General features: G+C 35.9%; 1 protein-coding gene across 2 annotated transcripts in view; it reads left to right on the top strand.

Annotated features, from left to right (window-relative positions):
• The window catches only part of PLGRKT (plasminogen receptor with a C-terminal lysine), a 50,484-nt gene extending 30,760 nt beyond the window's left edge, over positions 1-19,724 (top strand). Inside the window, exons 4-6 of one of the 2 annotated variants that reach the window (XM_035029157.1) lie at positions 14,674-14,804; positions 15,380-15,489; positions 19,332-19,724. In XM_035029157.1, the coding sequence (XP_034885048.1) occupies positions 14,674-14,804; positions 15,380-15,489; positions 19,332-19,453 (363 nt within the window). In that variant the 3' untranslated portion in view covers positions 19,454-19,724. The remainder of the gene's footprint in view (positions 1-14,673; positions 14,805-15,379; positions 15,490-19,331) is intronic. The other variant, XM_035029156.1, reaches the window with a different exon arrangement.
• The last annotated feature ends 110 nt before the right edge of the window (positions 19,725-19,834 follow it).

Here is a 19,834-nt window from a genome sequence, read left to right as displayed (position 1 = left end):
TGAAGTCCAGAACTGCCTCAATAATACCTCTTCTACCTCTGATCCCAACCCCAAGAAAAGGAGCTTCCTCCAAGAAATTTTCCACTTCGGAGAAAATTTGACTAGGGGCAAACACTGCCACTTTTCCCTCTGTGTTGGAGGGCAGGGATAACCTTTATAGTTACATTTATAGGTAGTTATTTAATTAATTCCCCAAGCTTGAAGCTTCTCCAGCATTCTTATAGGTAGAAGTGTCCTCCCCTGAGTCTGTTTTAGGTCTTCTACTCTGATTTTACCATCATTCTGACCCCATCTGCTCTCTTCTCTCTCAGAAATTCCTCAAAATTTCTTGCTTGTTGATGGCACCCTTCCTTGTTTTCCAGATATCATTATGGATGTATTCTTTTAAAAAAATATTACTAGTTTATTTTTATATAGATAATCATAAAAAAATAGTCCATAATCTCACTACCCAGTAATCCCTACTTATATTTTTCCATTTTAACATAATTCTTTCATTATAAAATAAACAAAATTAATCAATTAATAAAATTCAACATCCATTTATAATAAAAACTCTCGAGAAAATGGGTATAGATGAAATTTACTTCAACATAATAAAGGCCATATATGACCAACCCACAGCTAATATCATACTCAACAATAAAAAAGCTATGAGCTTTTCCCTTAAGATCAGGAAGAAGACAAGGATGAGCACTCTTGCCACTTTTATTCTACATAGTATTAGCAGTCCTAGCCACAACAATTAGGTAAGAAAAAACAATAAAACACATCCAAATTGGAAAGGAAGAAGTAAAACTGTCACTATTTGCAGATGACATGATACTATATATTAAAAAAAAGAATTAAAAAAATACCCCTAAGACTTCACCCTAAAACTATTAGAACCAATAAATTCAGTAAAGTTGTAGGATACAAAATTAATATACAGAATTTGCTGCATTTCTATACACTAATAATGACTATCAGAGATATTAAGAAAATTATCCCATTTATAATTACATCAAAAAGAATAAAATACTTAGGAATAAATTTAACAAAGAAGGTAAGACCTATATGCTGAAGACATTGATGAAAGAAATTGAAGATAACAGAAAATAAATGGAAAGATATACTATGCTAATGGATAGGAAGAATTAATATTGTCAAAAATGTCCAAATTACCCAAATCCGTCTACATACAGATTCAATGCAATCCTTATCAAAATACCAATGGCACTTTTCACAGAACCAGAAAACATAATAAAATTCGTATGAAGCCACATAAGACCCCTCATAGCCAAAATAATCTTGAGAGGAGAACAAAGCTGGAGGTACCAAGTTCCCTTATTTCAAACTATACTACAAAGTTATAGTAATCAAAACAGTACGATACTGGCACAAAAATCAATGGAACAGAATAGAGAGTCCAGAAATAAATCCATACTTATATGGTCAATCTACAACAAAAGAGGCAAGAACATACAAGGAAAAAATAGTCTCTTTGATAAATGGTAGTGGGAAAACTGGACAGATACATGCAAAAGAATGAATCTGGACCACTTTTTTACATCATACACAAAAATACAACTTAAAATGGATTAAAGACTTAAATGTAAAACCTGAAATCTACAAGAAAACATAGACAGTAAGCTCTATGACATCAGTATTCACAATATTTTTCTGGGTATGTCTCCTCAGGCAAGGGCAACAATAGCAAAACTAAACAAATGGGACTACATCAAACCAAAAAAGCTTTTGCACAGTGAAGTAAACTATCAACTAAATGAAAAGGAAACCTACTGAATGGGAGAAGATATTGCAAATGATATATCCAAAAAGGATTGATATCAAAAATATATAGAGAATATATACAACTCAATAACAAAAGAAAAAACAACTCAATTAAAAATGGGTGGAAGACCTAATAGACATCTTTCCAAAGAAGACATACAGATGGCAAACGGGCACATGAAAAGATGTTCAACATCACTCATCATCAGGGAAATGTATATCAAAACCAAAATGAGGTATCACCTCACACCTGTTAGAATGACTAGTATCAAAAAGACAAGAAATAGTAAGTGTTGGTGAGGATGTGGAGAAAAGAGAGCCCTGTACACTGTTGGTGGGAATGTAAATTGGTAGGCCACTATGGAAAACAGTATGGAGGTGTCTCAAAAAATTAAAAATAGAAATACCATATGATTCAACAATTTTACTTCTGGGTATTTATCCAAAGAAAATGAAAACTGTAATTCAAAAAGATATATGCATCCCTATGTTCACTGTGGCATTACTTACAACAGCTAACATAAGAAAGCAACTTAAGTGTCCACTGATAGATGAATGGATAAAGAAGAGTGGTATATATATATACATATATATGTGTATATATATACAGGATGGTGTATATGTGTGTGTGTGTGTGTGTGTGATGGAATATTACTCAGCCATAAAAAGGAATGAAATCTTGTCATTTGCAACAATATGGATGGACCTAGAGAGTATTATGCTAAGTGAAGTAAGTCAGAGAAAGACAAATATCATATGATTTCACTTATATGTGTAATCTAAAAAAATCAAACAAAACAAGATAGAAACAGACTCATAGATACAGAGAACAAACTGATGGTTGCTGAAGGGGAAAGGGGTGTTGGCATGAGTGAAAAAGGTAAAGGGGATTAAGAGATACAAACTTCCAGTTATTAAATAGATAAGTCATATGGATGTAATGTACAGCATAGGATATCTAGTCAATAAAACTGTAACAACTTTGTGTAGTGAAAGATGGTAACTAGAGCTATTGAGGTGATCATTTTGTAATGTATAAGAGCATGGAATCACTATATATTGTATACCTGAAATAATATAATATATATGTCAATTATAAATAACAAAGATGATGAAAGAGCTCATAAACAAAAAATTGTAAAATACATATATGTAGAAGGAAGAAAATATTACCATAGTGCTATGGCTCTGACATAATCATGCTTAACATTGTCCCCAGTCATTTTTTTTGTGCTACATTTTAAGTTTATCTAACTGCTATCATTCTCTATATAAAATTCTGTATCTTGCTTTTTAAATTTGACACAGTGTCTATGCATTTTCCAGTGTTGTGGATAGCCTTCACAATGTGGACAGTCATTGTTAAGGCTGCAGAATATTTCATTATATGAATATTCCATTACCCACCTATCCACTGCCCTCTTGTTGGGTGTGAAAACAAATATTTAGCTTTCCAGACAGCTCAAGTGCAGGTTCAGTCTGAAATGGGGCTTGGGGGCTTTGTTTTCTTTCTTTATAAAAATTATGTTTGAATAGTTAACATGTGCATATGATACAAAATTCTGAAAGAACAAGAGAATATATAGTGAAAACTTCCTTCCACCCCCGTCCCCAGCCATCTAGTTTACCTCCTCAGATGCAATCACTGTTACTAGTTTCTCAAAAAGTTTTCAAAGACAGTCCATACAGAGGCAGGTGTACATGAATATGAATACATGTGTGTGTGTGCATGTGTGTGCACACATGCATGCACGTGTGCACACAGTGGTAGCATATTATATATTCTTCTACACCTTCCTTTTTAAAGCTAAATAATATTCCATTGTGTGTGTGTGTGTGTGTGTGTATATATATATATACATGCCACATTTTGTTTATTCATTCAATTGTCAATGGACATTTGAGTTGCTCTCACCTTTTGGCTATTGTAAATAATGCTGCTGTGAATAGGGGTGTACAAATATTTATCCCAGTCCCTGCTTTCATTGCTTTTGGGAATATAACCAGAAGTGGAATTGCTGGATCATGTGGTAATTTTATGTTTAAATTTTTTTTGAGAAATCCTCATACCATTTTCCATAGCAACTGCACCATTTTATATTCCCAGCAGCAATTCCAGTTTCTTCACATCCTTGTCTCTTGCCAACACTTGTTATTTTCTGTATGTTTTTTTAAATGATAGCCATCCTATCCTAATGGGTATGAAGTAGTGAATTTTTCATTTTTAATGTGTAAAATCTGTTAATCTCTTCCTTCATGTTTCCTGCTTTCCTTGTAAAGGTCTTTGCTTCTCTAAGGTTATACAAGCAATCTCCAAACTTTACTTATAGTTATTTCATTTGGTACATTTAAAGCTTTGATTCACCTGGAATTCATTCTCTATTTGATCTAACACAGGGAGTGCTGTCTTCTTCCAGACTGAGAATTAACGATGCCAGTATCTTTCATGAAAGCTCACGCCTTTCCCTTTCCACCACACTGTCTTTTCTGTGGCCTTTTCTTCCCCCGCCGCGGCCCACGGTGAGCTGATACTAAGCCACTGTTGTTTTAATACTTCCCATCTTAGCTTATCAGTACTATCAAATTAGGCTTTAGTTTTCAAAAAAAGAAGTCAGTGTGAATAAACAGTCAAAACAAAAAATGTACCTCTTTCTCATTAAGCAAAAACATTCAGGAGGATTATAGAAGAAAATTTTATGGCATAAAACTCTACTTTTATGCTTATGTTTCCCAATTTGACCTCTCCTTATCTGTGGCTATTCAGTTTGGGTTTTTATTTAGCATTATATTGCAGGAGGAATGAGTGTCACTGCAGGGATTAAGCAGCAAGTAAGTAAATTAAGTAAATCTAAGATTTACTGGTTATGACTGGATCAGGCTCACCTTTCTGTAGAACTCTTAGACGCACACACATCAGAAAAGGACAGATGTAAAAATAACAATTTTTCCCTTTCAGGAATTAATGGTTATTTTCTTTTTTCTTTTTTTTAAATTTTATTTTATTATGTTATATTAATCACCATTCATTACATCATTAGTTTTTGATGTAGTGTTCCATGATTCATTGTTTGCGTATAACACCCAGTGCTCCATGCAATACGTGCCCTCCTTAATACCCATCTTTCTTATAATAATGAGATGGTATTTTATTTTTAAAATCACATGTGAACATGAGTATTGGAAGTATTATTTCCCAGAAATGGATAACTAGATAACGAATTCTTTCCACAACCTACTTTTGTCTTTATGTTGAAATCAGGTTTAAATAAGAAACTTCTAATTTAAAGGTTTGCCTAAAATTCATTAGAATTGGAGATGACCTGCCCCATGAATTCTTCCTATTAGTAATCATTATATCACTAGATTAACTTTCTAATATTAATTGGATTATAATTTTAGCCACTGTACAAATACATTTTCTTCTAAATAAAAGAATCTCCAGATGTAACAACCATACAAGCTGAGCTCTCCAAATTCGTTGCAAAAACAGTGACGGCTGATATTCCAGCAATGTTTTAAAGGAAGGCAAATCACTTCAACTCACCCTCTTGACCAAAAATTTGCTGTGGTGTAGATTGCACCTCTTTAGGGTTAAGTAAGCATCTAATACCCAGGGAGGGTGATATTAGTATTAGTAATAAGAAAACTTGAAGAGAATAAAGAACCTTTAATAAAGAAAAACAAAAACAAAAACAATATTCTCCCCACCTCTTGCAACTGCAAGGAAAATTTGGTATGTTTTAGTATGAGAATAAAAATGTATGGAATATGAAGCTTAAAAGTAATGATTTATAAAGAGGAACATATACAATGCTAAACAGTCTTTCCTTCCCTCTTTAATAAATGTAAAGATGGAATGTTTTATTATAAAATGATAAAGTCTTTGCATCTGAATAGAATTATTCCTTACCAAATGGTTCAGATGTTTTTTAACAATTACTGAGAGTGGAACACAAAAGACCTTTTTATTTTATTTTATTATTATGCTCAATTAGCCAACACAGAATACACATCATTAGTTTTTGATGTAGTGTTCAGTGATTCATTAGTTGTGTATAACACCCAGTTCTCATCGCCACATGTGCCCTCCTTAATACCCATCACCTGGTTACCCCATCCCCCCACCCCTCTTCCTTCTGTAACCCTCAGTTTGTTTCCCAGAATCCAGTGTCTCTCATGGTTTGTCTCCCTCTCTGATTTCCTCCCATTCAGTTTTCCCTCCCTTCCCCTGTGGTCCTCTGCACTATTCCTATGTTCCACATATGAGTGAAACCATATGATACTTGTCTTTCTCTGCTTGACTTATTTCACTTAGCATAATCCCCTCCATGTCGATGCAAATGGTGGGTATTCACCCTTTCTGATGGCTGAGTAACAGTCCATTGTATATATGAACCACATCTTCTTTATCCATTCATCTGCTGAAGGGCATCTCATCTCTTTCCACAGTTTGGCTATTGTGGACATTGCTGCTATGAACACTGGGGTCTATGTGGCCCTTTTCACTACATCTGCATCTTTGGGGTAAATACCTAGTAGTGCAATACCTGGGTCGTAGGGTAGCTCTATTCTTAACATCTTGAGGAACTTGCATACTGTTTTCCAGAGTAGATATACCAGCTTGCATTTCCACCAACAGTTTAAGAAGGTTCCCCTTTCTCTGCATTCCCGCCAACATTTGTTGTTTCCTGTCTTGTTAATTTTCACCATTCTAACTGGTGTAAGGTGGTATCTCATTGTGGTTTTGATTTGTATTTCCCTGATGGCTAGTGATGTTGAACATTTTTTCATGTGTCTGTTGGCCATCACAAAAGACCTTTTTAAAGATGCAGGAATAATTATGTAGTCAGGCAACTATTATTGCCACACATCTTCCTTGTCTTTAATGATGATTGAAAATAAACACATGCTGTTACTTACCTATCATGACTGATGGTGAAAGGGTACCGTGTCCCATTTCTATTTTTTTTAAACACCTTTGTTGAGGTGTGATATATATAGTATAAAATCCATCCATTGTAAGGATGCAGTTCAATGATTTTTAGTGCATTTTATAGTGTTATACAACCATCACCATAATCCAGTTTGAGAACATTTCCATCATCTCCAAAAATTCCCCTGTGCTCATTTATAGTAAGTCCTTGATCCCAACACCAGATCCAGAAAATCACTAATTTACTTTCTGTCTCTCTATAGATTTGCTTTTTCTGGACCTTTCACATAAATGGAATTATACAATACATGGTCTTTTGTGTCCAGCTTCTTTCAGTAAGCATAATATTTTTGAGGTTCATCCATTTTGCTGTATATTTCCTCCTCCAAGGAAATTTCAGAATCAGCTTGTCAAAAAAAATGTTTTAAAAATTTCTGCCAACCAGGTGGGAAGGCCTTTGCTCAACATGGCTTTTAATCACCCTTATTTGTTTCTTGCTCTGGATTCCTCCATCTTCTGAAGCATTTTAGAAGACTTATTTTAGATTTAGAACATTTCTGAATGTAATAAAACCACATGAAAGTACAAAAGTACTTTTTATTGGATAAAAACCCTCAGTTTCAGGATTTCCCCTAAGTTATCAAAACGTAGGATTAGAAGCACAACTCATTGAGAAGATAGAAGGGAAACTAATTGTACTGGGGCGGGGGGTTAGTTTTGTCTTTTTGTTTTACTTTGTTTTACTTCGCTTGCTTTGGCTCAATTCCTGAAAATAAGTACTTCACAAATTTTCTGGCTATAATTATAAGAGATGTAAACAATATTACTCCCCTTTTTATTTTGACTATAATGGCATCTGATTAGACCAAAGTCATCTATTTGACAACCTCTTATCTGGAACATGATAAGGAAGCAAGAAGAAATACTTAAAGACAAAAGAACCAAATAATTATTAACAAGGCCATGTTCTAAAATGCATGCAACATACCCACAGGAAACCCCTGACTTTCAAGTCCTCATTAGGATGTATTAGGAATGTATGTATTTTTATTTTATACACAGTTCTAACAAGCTTTGCTCCCTTACTGTCCCTAAGACAATTAAAAGCAGCAGATCATTGAGGCAGAACGAAAGGAAGACACAGAGTAGAGAGGGAATCCAGGAGAGACTGGTGCTTAGAAGAGGATTTGCTACTAAGAATGAGAAGTAACTACTTGATATAGGAGGGGAGGAGACAGAAGGTAGACGCAGAGGCCCAGGGCCACTCAGCGGACTCTGGCAGCGCCCCTGCATTACAGCACAGGAGAACTAATGATGACTCTGTGTCTTTACAAAAGGAAGTCTCCTAATGTTCAAACTACCTCCAAACCTTCCTGGAAAAGGATATATAACCACTAACTGACTAAATTTATAAACAAATAAGCCATCAAACAACTTTGGTTTGCTATATTCTATTATGAAGGCAACAGCATATTATACGGTGTACCAGAGTGAAAGCGGTAGATAGCTTTTAGACAAATATCTATTAAAATGGTTAGAAATCTTTTGCAAATTTTCTTGCTTAAAGGAGTATATTTTAGTCCTCTGGATAATGCTTTTAAATATGAACAGCCGATTCCCTGATATTGCTGGAAATGTAGCATTTCTATATTTCTTTTTGTTTTTATTTTTTGGCCTGTTCTTATCAAATGACAAAAACTAAATGCTAGGCTAATCTTTGGAAGATTGTAACTCCATTTGTAACCAGCTATTACAACATTTAAAGTTCATTCTATAAAGAAGTTATTGTTGGGTAAGTTACATTTGCAATACATTTGCAAAGCTTTCAAGCTTCTAAATACTACTATAACTTTGTTTATGTTCAATTATTTTCATAAGTCATTCATAAAAGAAATAGTGCCCTTTTATTTAAAGCTCAAACTTATTACTCATTTCCCCTTCTGGATTCTCCCCAAACTACTTACTAGATGTTGAGCTTTTTTTTTTTAACTCTTTTTTTTTTTATTATTCTTATGTTAATCCTCATACATTACATCATTAGTTTTAGATGTAGTGTTCCATGACTCATTGTGCATAACACCCAGTGCTCCATGCAGAATGTGCCCTCCTCAATACCTATCACCAGGCTAACCCATCCTCCCACCCCCCTCCCCTCTAGAACCCTCATTTTGTTTTTCAGAGTCCATCGTCTCTCATGGTTCGTCTACCCCTCTGATTTCCCCGCTTCATTCTTCCCCTCCTGCTATCTTCTTCTTCTTCTTTTTTTTTTTCTCTTAACATATATTGCATTATTTGTTTCAGAGGTACAGATCTGAGATTCAACAGTCTTGCACAATTCACAGCACTTACCAGAGCACATACCCTCCCCAGTGTCTATCACCCAGTCACCCCATCCTTCCCACCCCACCCCCCACTCCAGCAACCCTCAGTTTGTTTCCTGAGATTAAGAATTCCTCTTATCAGTGAGGTCATATGATACATGTCTTTCTCTGTTTGACTTATTTCGCTCAGCATAATACCCTCCAGTTCCATCCACGTCGTTGCAAATGGCAAGATCTCATTCCTTTTGATGGCTGCATAATATTCCATGGTATATATATACCACATCTTCTTTATCCATTCATCTGTCGATGGACATCTTGGCTCTTTCCACAGTTTGGCTATTGTGGACATTGCTGCTATAAACATTGGGGTGCATGTACCCTTTCGGATCCCTACTTTTGTATCTTTGGGGTAAATACCCAGTAGTGCAATTGCTGGATCATATGGTAGCTCTATTTTGGATGTTTAGCATTTAAAATATCTGTAGAGCAATTTAAGGATAAATCTACTTGTTACAGCTTTCATTACAGTTGCTTTATTTTAACAATCTTAGTTTGTTTTCTTTTTATCTGAACTTCTGATCTTGCTTTTAGTTTAGAGGGTATCAATAATGTTTCTGTTAATTTAACAAAGGCAAAGACAAATACAAAATATTTTCATTTCTGGTAAAAATAAACCTCTTTTGTGGCAGGACACATAGAATACTTTTTGGCATTGCCCAATGAAGCAAATAAAAACAGAACTTTTCTGTTACTTGGGAATACATTATGCATAAGTTAAGAGACCACTGGAAACTAAAAACACAGAAATAATTGAATTTTTTTGAGAATGGCCTAATTATTTCTCAAAATAGAAAAGGCTTCAATATAAAAAAATGCAATGAAGATAATTTATAGGACACTGTCATTGCCTTCTCTGTGCTCTGAAAATGTTTTATGTGTCCAAGTAAAATTTAATCATTGTATTATTGTTAATACAAAATGCAAGGAAAACTTGCATTAAGTGGTCTGTGGACCTTTATGTAACTGTCCCTTCTGAAACTCAAGAGATCGACAAATTACTGAGATCAGTAATTTTGTGGCTGTTCTTAATATTTTTTAAACAAAGAAACTGAAGAATTAAAATACACAAGAAAGAGCAGATATAACAGTTTTATGCAGATGGTCAGAATGTGGTTTCTCCTACTATATACAGTTATTTCTAATAACCTAGCTCCCTTTTATTATGTTCTGTTTAAAATTAACTATGGTTCTATAATTGTTAAAGTAGTATCAGATAAACGTGTAAGCTCACTAGTCTGAAGTCATAATCTGAAACATTCTAATTTCAAATTGTTCCGTAAAGCAATACCAAAAAATAATAGAGACAAAAAAATTAATATTATGAAAAGATCTAAAATTCTTTTAAAATAGAAATGGGCAGAAGACATGAACAGACATTTTTCCAAAGAAGATACACAAATGGCCAACAGACACATGAAAAAGTGCTCAACATCACACCACATCATGGAAATCCAAATCAAAACCTCAATGAGATACCACCTCACACCAGTCAGAATGGCTAAAATTAACAAGTCAGGAAACGACAGATGTTGGCAAGGATGCGGAGAAAGGGGAACCCTCTTACTCTGTTGGTGGGAAGGCAAGCTGGTGCAGCCACTCTGGAAAACAGTATGGAGGTTCCTCAATAAGTTAAAAATAGAGCTACCCTATGACCCAGCAATTGCACTACTGGATATTTATCCAAAGGATACAAACATAGTGATTCAAAGGGGCACATGCACCCCAATGTTTATAGCAGCAATGTCCACAATAGCCCAAATATGGAAAGAGCCCAAATGTCCATCGACAAATGAATGGATAAAGAAGATGTGGTATATACATATAATGAAATATTACTCAGCCATCAAAAAGAATGAAATCTTACATTTGCAACCTCATGGACAGAACTAAAGAGTGTTATGCTAAGTGAAGTAAGTCAATCAGAGAAAGACAATTATATGATCTCACTCATACGTGGAATTTGAAAAACAAAACAGATGAACATAGGGGAAAGGAAGGAAAAATAAAACAAGACGGAATCAGAGAAGGAGGCAAACCATAAGAGACTCTTAATTCAGAAACAAACTGAGGGTTGCTGGAGGGGAGGTGGGTGGGGAGATGGGGTAACTGGGTGATGGGCATTAAGGAGGGCACTTAATGTAATGAGCACTGGGTGTTGTATGCAACTGATGAATCACTAAATTCTACCCCTGAAACTAATAATACACTATATTTTAATTGATTTTCTAATAAATAAATAAATACATAAACAAAGGAGGAAAATAAATTAACATAGATTTAGTTATTATTCCTGGGCATATGACCACAGAGTTATAATTAAACATTCTTGTAAACAAGTCTTTTAAAATCACTTTAAAAATAATTAATTAATTAAAATAAAATAAAATAAAGAATTTTACATTTATGATTTGGGTTAAAGACTGCTAAGGAAACTTACTGTACATGTTCTCTTTTGCTCTTATTTCTCATTAGTGTCAATATTGGGAGAAGAACGGTGAAAATGAATGTACACTTAGTTACATGATGCCTATTATTGATAAATTAACAACTGCCTCAACATAATTATCCCTTTATGGCTACTGAAGAAGTTTGGTAATAAATTATTAACTAATTTGGTTCTTTTAAGATTTTACTTATTTATTTGAGATTGAGAGAGAGAGAGAGAGCACGAGCAGGAGGACAGGCAGAGGGAAAGGAGAAAGCAGACTCCCTGCTCAACAGGGAGCAGGATGCAACTCGGGGCTCCATTCCAGAACCCTGGGATCATAACCTGAGCTGAGGGCAGACACTTAACCAACTGAGCCACCCAGGTGCCCCTTATTAATTTGAGTTTTTAAATGTATTTAGATCTAGACCTATGATTTTAAGCATAATTTTATGAAGTACAGGTAGTTAATAGAGCTTTAATTGATAATTAAAATTATAGCTCAATGACGTCTTTCATCAGGAAATTTTTGCCCATGGAAAAGGTATGCGTAGATTTTTTTTTTTTTACTCTAGTCTCAGAGTTTGTTGCAGTTACACAATCCTGCTGATTTTCACAATTTATCTATGATATATGGAGATACATGCCTCTATTCTTATCAGTAGAAGAGACCTAGAATATAGGATTTGTTCATAACCATTCTTAAAAATAAATTTTAGAACACTTTTAGATTTATAGAAAAAGAGGACAGAGTTCTTGAATACCCTACCCTTTGTATACTCTACAGTTAATATCTTACATTACTATGGCACAGTTGTCACAACTAAGAAATTAACATTGGTATTTCACTTTTAAATAAATTCCATATTCAAATTTCATTAGTTTTTCCTTGATGTCCTTTTTCTGTGCCAGAATCCCATCTTGGATGCCCCATTACTGTATACAATGAGGTTCACTGTGTGCTGGGAAGTTTAAAGGGCTTTGACAAATGCAGGTATCACGTATCCAGCATGACAGTACCATACAGATGGGTTCCACCACCTTAAAAAGCCCTCTGTCCCCAATCTTTTGAGAATTCCAAGAGGATCAGTTTTCAGACTGATATTTCAGCTTGATCTCTGGTGGGAAAAACCTAGGCTGTGAGTTTTTTCAGGCAGTGGTTCTCAATCCTAGCTGTACACTGGAATTACGTGGCAACCTTTAAAAAATACTAATGACTGGTCCTAACTCCAGATCCTGGTTTCATTGGTCCCTCCTGATTTTATTGGTCTGACATGTGGGCCTGGACATTGAGATTTTGAAAAGCTCCCTAGATGCTCACAATGTGCAGTTAAGATTCAGAACCACTGATCTTGCATTCATCTGTGTCGTGACTGGATTCAGCTGCCTTTTGATAACAACACAAATGATTAATTCATGCATTCTACATCACTTTGGAGGGATACTATGAACTATCATGTAAGTTTTTTAAATATGTAATATAGCAAGGATGAATTTCACATGCTAAATAATCATGTATGCAAAAACACTATTTACTCTCTAACTGAACCCAAAATGAACTTCAATTTCTACTGCTGAGGGCAAATTTAATTTTGACAAGTCAAAGGGACTCACCTTAAAACTTACTTCACCTTAAAACTCACTTCTTAAAATTCAGCTTGGCCCTCTCCTCTTCTCTGTCCATTTTTTTCCCTGCCCCATCTCAGTTTGAGTCCAAGTAAGCTCTAGTGGCATGGTCACGGGGAAGGCACATCTAGTTGGAGGAGGCTTCTGTAGTTATTTTCTGTTTGATCAACCTGGGCAGTGCCAGGTGATCTGTTCTGGGTGTTCCACCATGTTTCAGGTTGGTTTGGCCATCACCTCTGCACTCTAGGGTACTGCTAATCCTCTGACATCCAGCCACTTTCCCTGCCCAGCACTTGTTTTATGGCCTCTACCTAAGTGTCTGTAAAGGGTCCCCAGTCTCTAGGTTTTGGTGACTACCTGGTAAGCCACCTGCTTTCAATTCTCAGCTACCAACTGTGCCCCTCTTCAGGTTGATATGGGAACCTTGCAAACATTCTCCACACCCCTTGGCCTCTCTCAGATCTGCTCTAAGCTTAGATCTGCCCTGAAACCATTTCTGCTCTACTTTAGTTGCCCCTTCCCAGAATTCTTGACAGAATATAGGTCTACAAGTGCTCTCTGTCCAGGGATTCCCAAATCCCAAATCCATCACAACTCTCCAGAGTTTCAACCCTTAAGAGAGGCCAAGGAACCAAGCCCCATCTTTATATCTAAAGTCTCCTTTTTCCTCTTCCAGTTTCCTCTCACAGTTTAAAGAAGGCAAGAAGAGAAAACTGAGTCACATTATTACTCATTCCTCCCCACCCTATGGTCTACATCATGAATTCTATGCTTGCTCTCCTCTAGGTTCTGCTAATGATACACAGTGCCAAGGTTTTAGAATTTAAAAAACTTTTCTCTCTCAAGAATCTTTCTCAAAATAATAGGCTTCTACACTGTTGCTTCTCTTGTGTGTTTTCTAAAAATCCATCCAGAAATCCAGTCTCCTTCTGTGTTCTGGGCTATACCTGCTTTCTGCTCCACTGCAGTGAAAGACACTGACTAAAGTGACAAAGGACTTGAGGCATCAAGAGAATAGTGGCAAAGAAAAATCTCCATTGATGTCTCAGAAGAATACCCTCTACCATCTTACCATAATATGATATGGACCTGCTACTCCACATGAATGTCAATTTGCAGTTGGATAAACTTGGAAGGCAAAATAATTTCAGTGCAAGTTGTAATAAAGATCAATAAGAGGTACCTGCATTTAAAGGCACATAGATCTTTCCTCACATGTGACAGAATATACTGAACATGTATTTTAGGGTTGAATAAAAGCCCCAGACCACACGCATTCGAGACCTCAGGACACAGAAGAAGAATACCACATCTATTCTGTATATATTCCAGGAAGATTTCACTGCCAAGGTGACAGGTGGGGATAGCTATCCAGAAGAGCTTTAGTCAAAGTCTACTGAGATTTAAAAAAAAAAAAAAAAGACAAATCAAAGCAACTGAAGTGTGAAAATCCCCTGGAAAAGCAGATTATTAACTCTGTGCTCAGAATCAAAAGATGAATAACCAGACTTTGTCATTTGTTTCATTCTCAGCTGGAAAGGCAGCTAATGATGCAGAATGAAATGAGAGAAAGACAAATGGCCTTGCAGATTGCTTGGTCTCGGGAATTCCTCAAATATTTTGGAACTTTTTTTGGCATTGCAGCCATCTCTTTAACAGCTGGGTATGTTTGCTATTTACTTTAAATTTTTCTTAAATAATTTGCTTCTTTTTGTTTTTGACATTATCATATTACTATCAAGTTGGCCAAGATAGGACTTTGGTCCAAATAGTGTATATATAACCCCTTATAGCTTAGCACTTGGAAGTGACTGTAGAACCAGGGTAGAAATAGTCAATTCTACCTCTAGTTCCTCAGATTTCTTCCATCCTTGTCTCCATTATGTAAGTTAGAGAGAGGACTGACTTGACACCAAGATAGAAGAAGGCCTCTGCAAATTTATCTCCATAATCCCTAAGGGGCAAATATCAATACTTAACCATTTTTTAAATGAGTAATCTGAGCCTCAACATCAAACAAAGATGGGCAAATCACAAATTCTGCCCTTGAGAATTGCAGAATCTGGTGAGGCGTGGTGGGTAAGAAAATCCTATTTCCATAGGAGACTCAAATGAACTAAGTAACTTCTAAAATGGAGAACATTCTTTGAAAAAGCAGGTAATTTTTTTTTCATTGAGTATAGAGATACGTATTTACAGGTCATTCTTAATATTTTTTTCTTTTTGTTCTTGAACCAGAGCAATAAGAAGGAAGAAGCCAGCCTTCCTCTTCCCTATTATTCCATTAAGCTTCATCTTCACATACCAGTATGACTTAGGATATGGAACCCTTCTACAAAGAATGAAAGGTCAGTCTTTGATAAACTAGAATGTATTCCTGATTCATTTTCTGATTCAAGGGTCCTCTTCTTATGACCCTTGATTTATGAACATTCTGACAAGACTGCCTCTCCCTGAGCTTCCAATGGCCAACATTTCTGCTCCCTCTCACAGCAGTATGCTGGAGTCAGCTCATTCCAGCTCACAAGAACTGACTATCAAATTTTCAGGAATTTGTAAGCTGGTTGTTAAATACAGTCATTATTAAACATTAAATTAGATAAACTTACAATTAAATAAATTACAAAAATAATATTAAATTATATTAAAAACAATGGCAATAATACTCAGAACTTATCAGTTTTTCATTATTTTACTCTTATCTATACTCTGAAGTTATGTGTATCTGTCTTACGTATATCTATTGTACCTGTGTGATAGGGTACAGATACAATACACACACAATAAGATAACAGATACAACTCCAACTTCAGTGGCATGAAGTTGGTCGTGGTGGGAATATTTATACCAAGGAATCTGCAAACACCACAAAAAGGCTTGAATTATTATTTTGTTGACCGTCTAAGCCAGGGTTTGGCAAATTATGGCCTGCAGGGTGGCCACATGTTTTTGAAAGTAAAGTTTTATTAAAACAGACATGCCCATTCATTTCTGAATTGTCTATGGATGTGTTCCCATTACCATGACAGCTGAGTTAGTGCAGCAGAGATATAAGGCCCCACAAACCTAAAATATTTACTGTCTGGCCCTTTTAAGAAAACTTGCCAACCCATAGTCTAGATTTAAGGAAGTGATGAAGCAAATGTTAAATACTGCAGATTATGCTTAAATTTTTGTTGTGTCAGTAGCCATTACATTGTGAATAGCACAAACAATTGAGGAAATATTCTCCTAACATTTAAAAACTGTTATCAGACTCAGCCAAGTTGTTTACATCATTTCCAAACAAAAAAATTTCCAACATATGTCATTGTTTCCACTTTTGTCCTATTTGTTAGGGTAAATGAAAATACCACCATCATTCATGTTGGAATTATAGTCCCTCATCAATTGCAACTATAGCTTAGCTATGAATATGAGAGTCCAACAGAAGTCAGTAAAAACATTCCGTGAGAATCCATTTGCTATGTGAAATTTATAATAAAGTATATTGAACATTTCATTATTTTTTATAAATTATATGCTACATCTATTTTATATAAGTAAAATTTATAATAAACTTATGTTCATAAGTTTATAACTCATGTACATTTGTTTTTCTGGAGAGCTGGTTGTTAAATAATCACCGCACCATGCTGCTCTCACAAACTCTGGCTTTGACTGCCCTAGAAAATAGCACCGCTGCCACAGAATTCATTCCCATACCAGGAAGACTCTCTCATGGGGCCCGTGTCCCTTCTTCTCGAGGCTTCAACCCAAAGCATATTGGAAACTGTGCTTTCCCAAGCCTTCATTTTTGCCATCCTTTCCTCTCCTGGGCTATATCTATGGGCACATCACTATCGCTAAAGCTCTGTGAGCACTGATTTGGTACAGGAAAGGAGGAAGTGCCGACTCCTCTGCAGGTATTGGGAGTAGGGAGTAGAACATCTCTTTCCCAGGCCTAGGGAGATACAAGGATTATATGTCCTTAAAAATTCCCATTGAAGATGGAAATACATTTTCCACACAGAAACTCTGCTAAAAGGTCCGTTGGGATCAAGCACTATCGGTATCATAGTTCAGCTATATTGTGGACTGAACAGTTTTTTGTTGGCGGCCTAGCAAGTGATTTCTTGCATTATCACTATGGGAAAATGTATTTCGAGTTCTAAAACACTGATATACAAACTAAATTTTGGAGTCTAATCCCATTTTAAGCTGGAAACTAACTACACAACTGATTTGCCAATGTTAAAGCCCATTTCAATAACCCATTCAGTTTCATGTTACTCATCTGCTTAAGAATTCATTAGTCTGAGTTCAACTCTGTTTCATTGTTTATATGGACATTAGAATTCTCAGTGCCTCATAAAAATTAAAATTAATCAGCATTCACTTGAACATATTACTAATAGAGAACAAGTTTATTTTCTAGGAACATCATGATTGTATATTTGGGAAGTAATTTTATTACAGGTCCATCAGAGTCCACAGAACATACAATTTTAAACTTTTAAGACAGGTGGGAATTTCCTGTTTAAAAAAAATACAACTTTACAGTCTACCAGGAAATTTGCGGTATTTGAAAGTTTAGGTTTTAACATTTAGCCCTGTTAACTAGTGATAAACCCAAGATATACCCAGTCCTTGTTTGACGGACTTTATCATTAGCCCTTCTGCAAACACGTGAGAATTTGCCAAATGTGAGGCACATTCACATGGAAACATTTAGTCAGTTGTTAGAGGCCTGTATAATCACATATATTTTTTAAAAGATTTTATTTATTTATTTGAGAGAAGAGCGCAAGAGAGCATGAGCTGGGGAAGGGGTGGAGGGAGAGAGAGAAGCAGACTCCCTGCTGAGCCGGGAGCCCGATGCGGGGCTCCATCCCAGGACCCTGGGATCATGACCTGAGCCGAAAGCAGACGCTTAACGACTGAGCCCCCCAGGTGCCCCATGTCTAATTACATACAATTTATAATGATTTTTATTTACTATTTAAGACTGAGCAAAAAAAAATATGATTGCAGATGGTTGAAATGTTATAATTTCAAAATTGTAGCCTGCCCTATTCTGTCTGGAGTATAACTTAATTGTGTGCTAAAAGAGAAGTATTTAAAAAGAAACATTTGCTTTCATTCCCAAGGAAGGTTTATAGAATGTCAACAATGTATACTATAATTTTTTTTTAATTTTGCTAATTAGTCTTCAACTGGGCCTAAGAAATTACTCGCTGTTACTTGAAAGAGGAGTTGTTTATAAAAATGCTTATACTTGGGGCGCCTGGGTGGCTTAGTCATTAAGCGTCTGCCTTCGGCTCAGGTCATGATTCCAGGGTCCTGGGATTGAGCCCCGCATCGGGCTCCCTGCTCGACAGGGAGCCTGCTTCTCCCTCTCCCACTCCCCCTGCTTGTGTTCCCTCTCTCACTGTCTCTCCGTCAAATGAATCAATAAAATCTTTTTTAAAAATGCTTATACTTGTGTGCATGTATGTATACAGACTAAAGAACATTTAATATTATTTTGGGTATTTACAAGTGGTTTCAGGTAAAAGATAGCTTTCCTGGAAAAGCAGAAATTTATTAAGCTTTATTTTCTCTCATGTCACATATTAAGGGGCAATACAGCAAAGACTATATTTGGTTTCTCCGTCCCAAACCCCTCCAAACACAACTAATGCTTACCGTCCTGACTTTCCTTCAAGGAAAAAAATATTACTTGGTATTCTTTCTCTTCTACATCTTAAAATGCTGTCTTCTGTCAAGTAAAACCTATGGCATCTGATTGACCTCTCAAAGATTTATTTATATATTTACTTATTTAAGAGAGAGAGAGAGAACACAAGCAGGGAAGAGTGGCAGAGGGAGAGGGAGAAGCAGACCTGCTGAGCAGGGAGCCCGATGTGGGGCTTGATCCCAGGATGACCTGAGCCAAAGGCAGAGGCTTAACCAACTGAGCCATCCAGGTGCCCCTGATTGATCTCTCTCTCTCAGTCTTCAGAATTCCTTTTTCCTCCCAAAGGAAAGAATGCCCTCCCTTTGGGAGATGGCTTCTCCTGAGGACAACAGGTGAAATATTTAAGTGTGAGATTTAGAGGCATGCCTCCACACAGTGTTACAGCTTGTCACTGGAATATAGCAATTTGGCTTTTTCACAAAACACTAATGACCTTTTTGTCACCTTGCATATTTCTGTACTTTATTTAAGGTGAAGCTGAGAACATACTGGAAACAGAAAAGAGTAAGTTGCAGCTGCCAAGAGGCGTGATCACTTTTGAAAACCTTGAAGAAGCCAGAAGGAAACAGAGTAAATTCTTCATAGACAAATGAAATCATGTTTACCCACCAAATCTCAAAACACAATTATTGACTTGAATCATGGTTTTTACAAATTTTTAGATGATTGAGATTTTGATATCATGGATTTTATTTTAAAATATTAAAATGCAAGATGGGTTTTGTTAAACTATTTTAAAATAAAATTTATAACATCAACACAAAATCATGGAGGTATGCTAAATAACTTTCATATTTCCTATGTATGTGTGTATTACAAATATCTAAATGTATAATTAATAAATCATATTGTTTTGAATTCCTGGAAGCAAACGTCCTGCTGCTCTCATTTCTCTGTCACACACACTTTCCCCATCACATTTATCCCACAGATACTTCTTTTATTTGGATTTGTCAATTGTGTCCTGTCTCCAC

The sequence above is a fragment of the Mirounga leonina genome, unplaced genomic scaffold (genome assembly GCF_011800145.1).
Source record: "Mirounga leonina isolate KUSES-001 unplaced genomic scaffold, KU_Mleo_1.0 Mir_224, whole genome shotgun sequence".
NCBI classification, from domain to species: domain Eukaryota; kingdom Metazoa; phylum Chordata; class Mammalia; order Carnivora; family Phocidae; genus Mirounga; species Mirounga leonina.
Note: the sequence above shows the minus strand (reverse complement) of the source record. Positions and strands in the feature narration are given on the sequence as shown.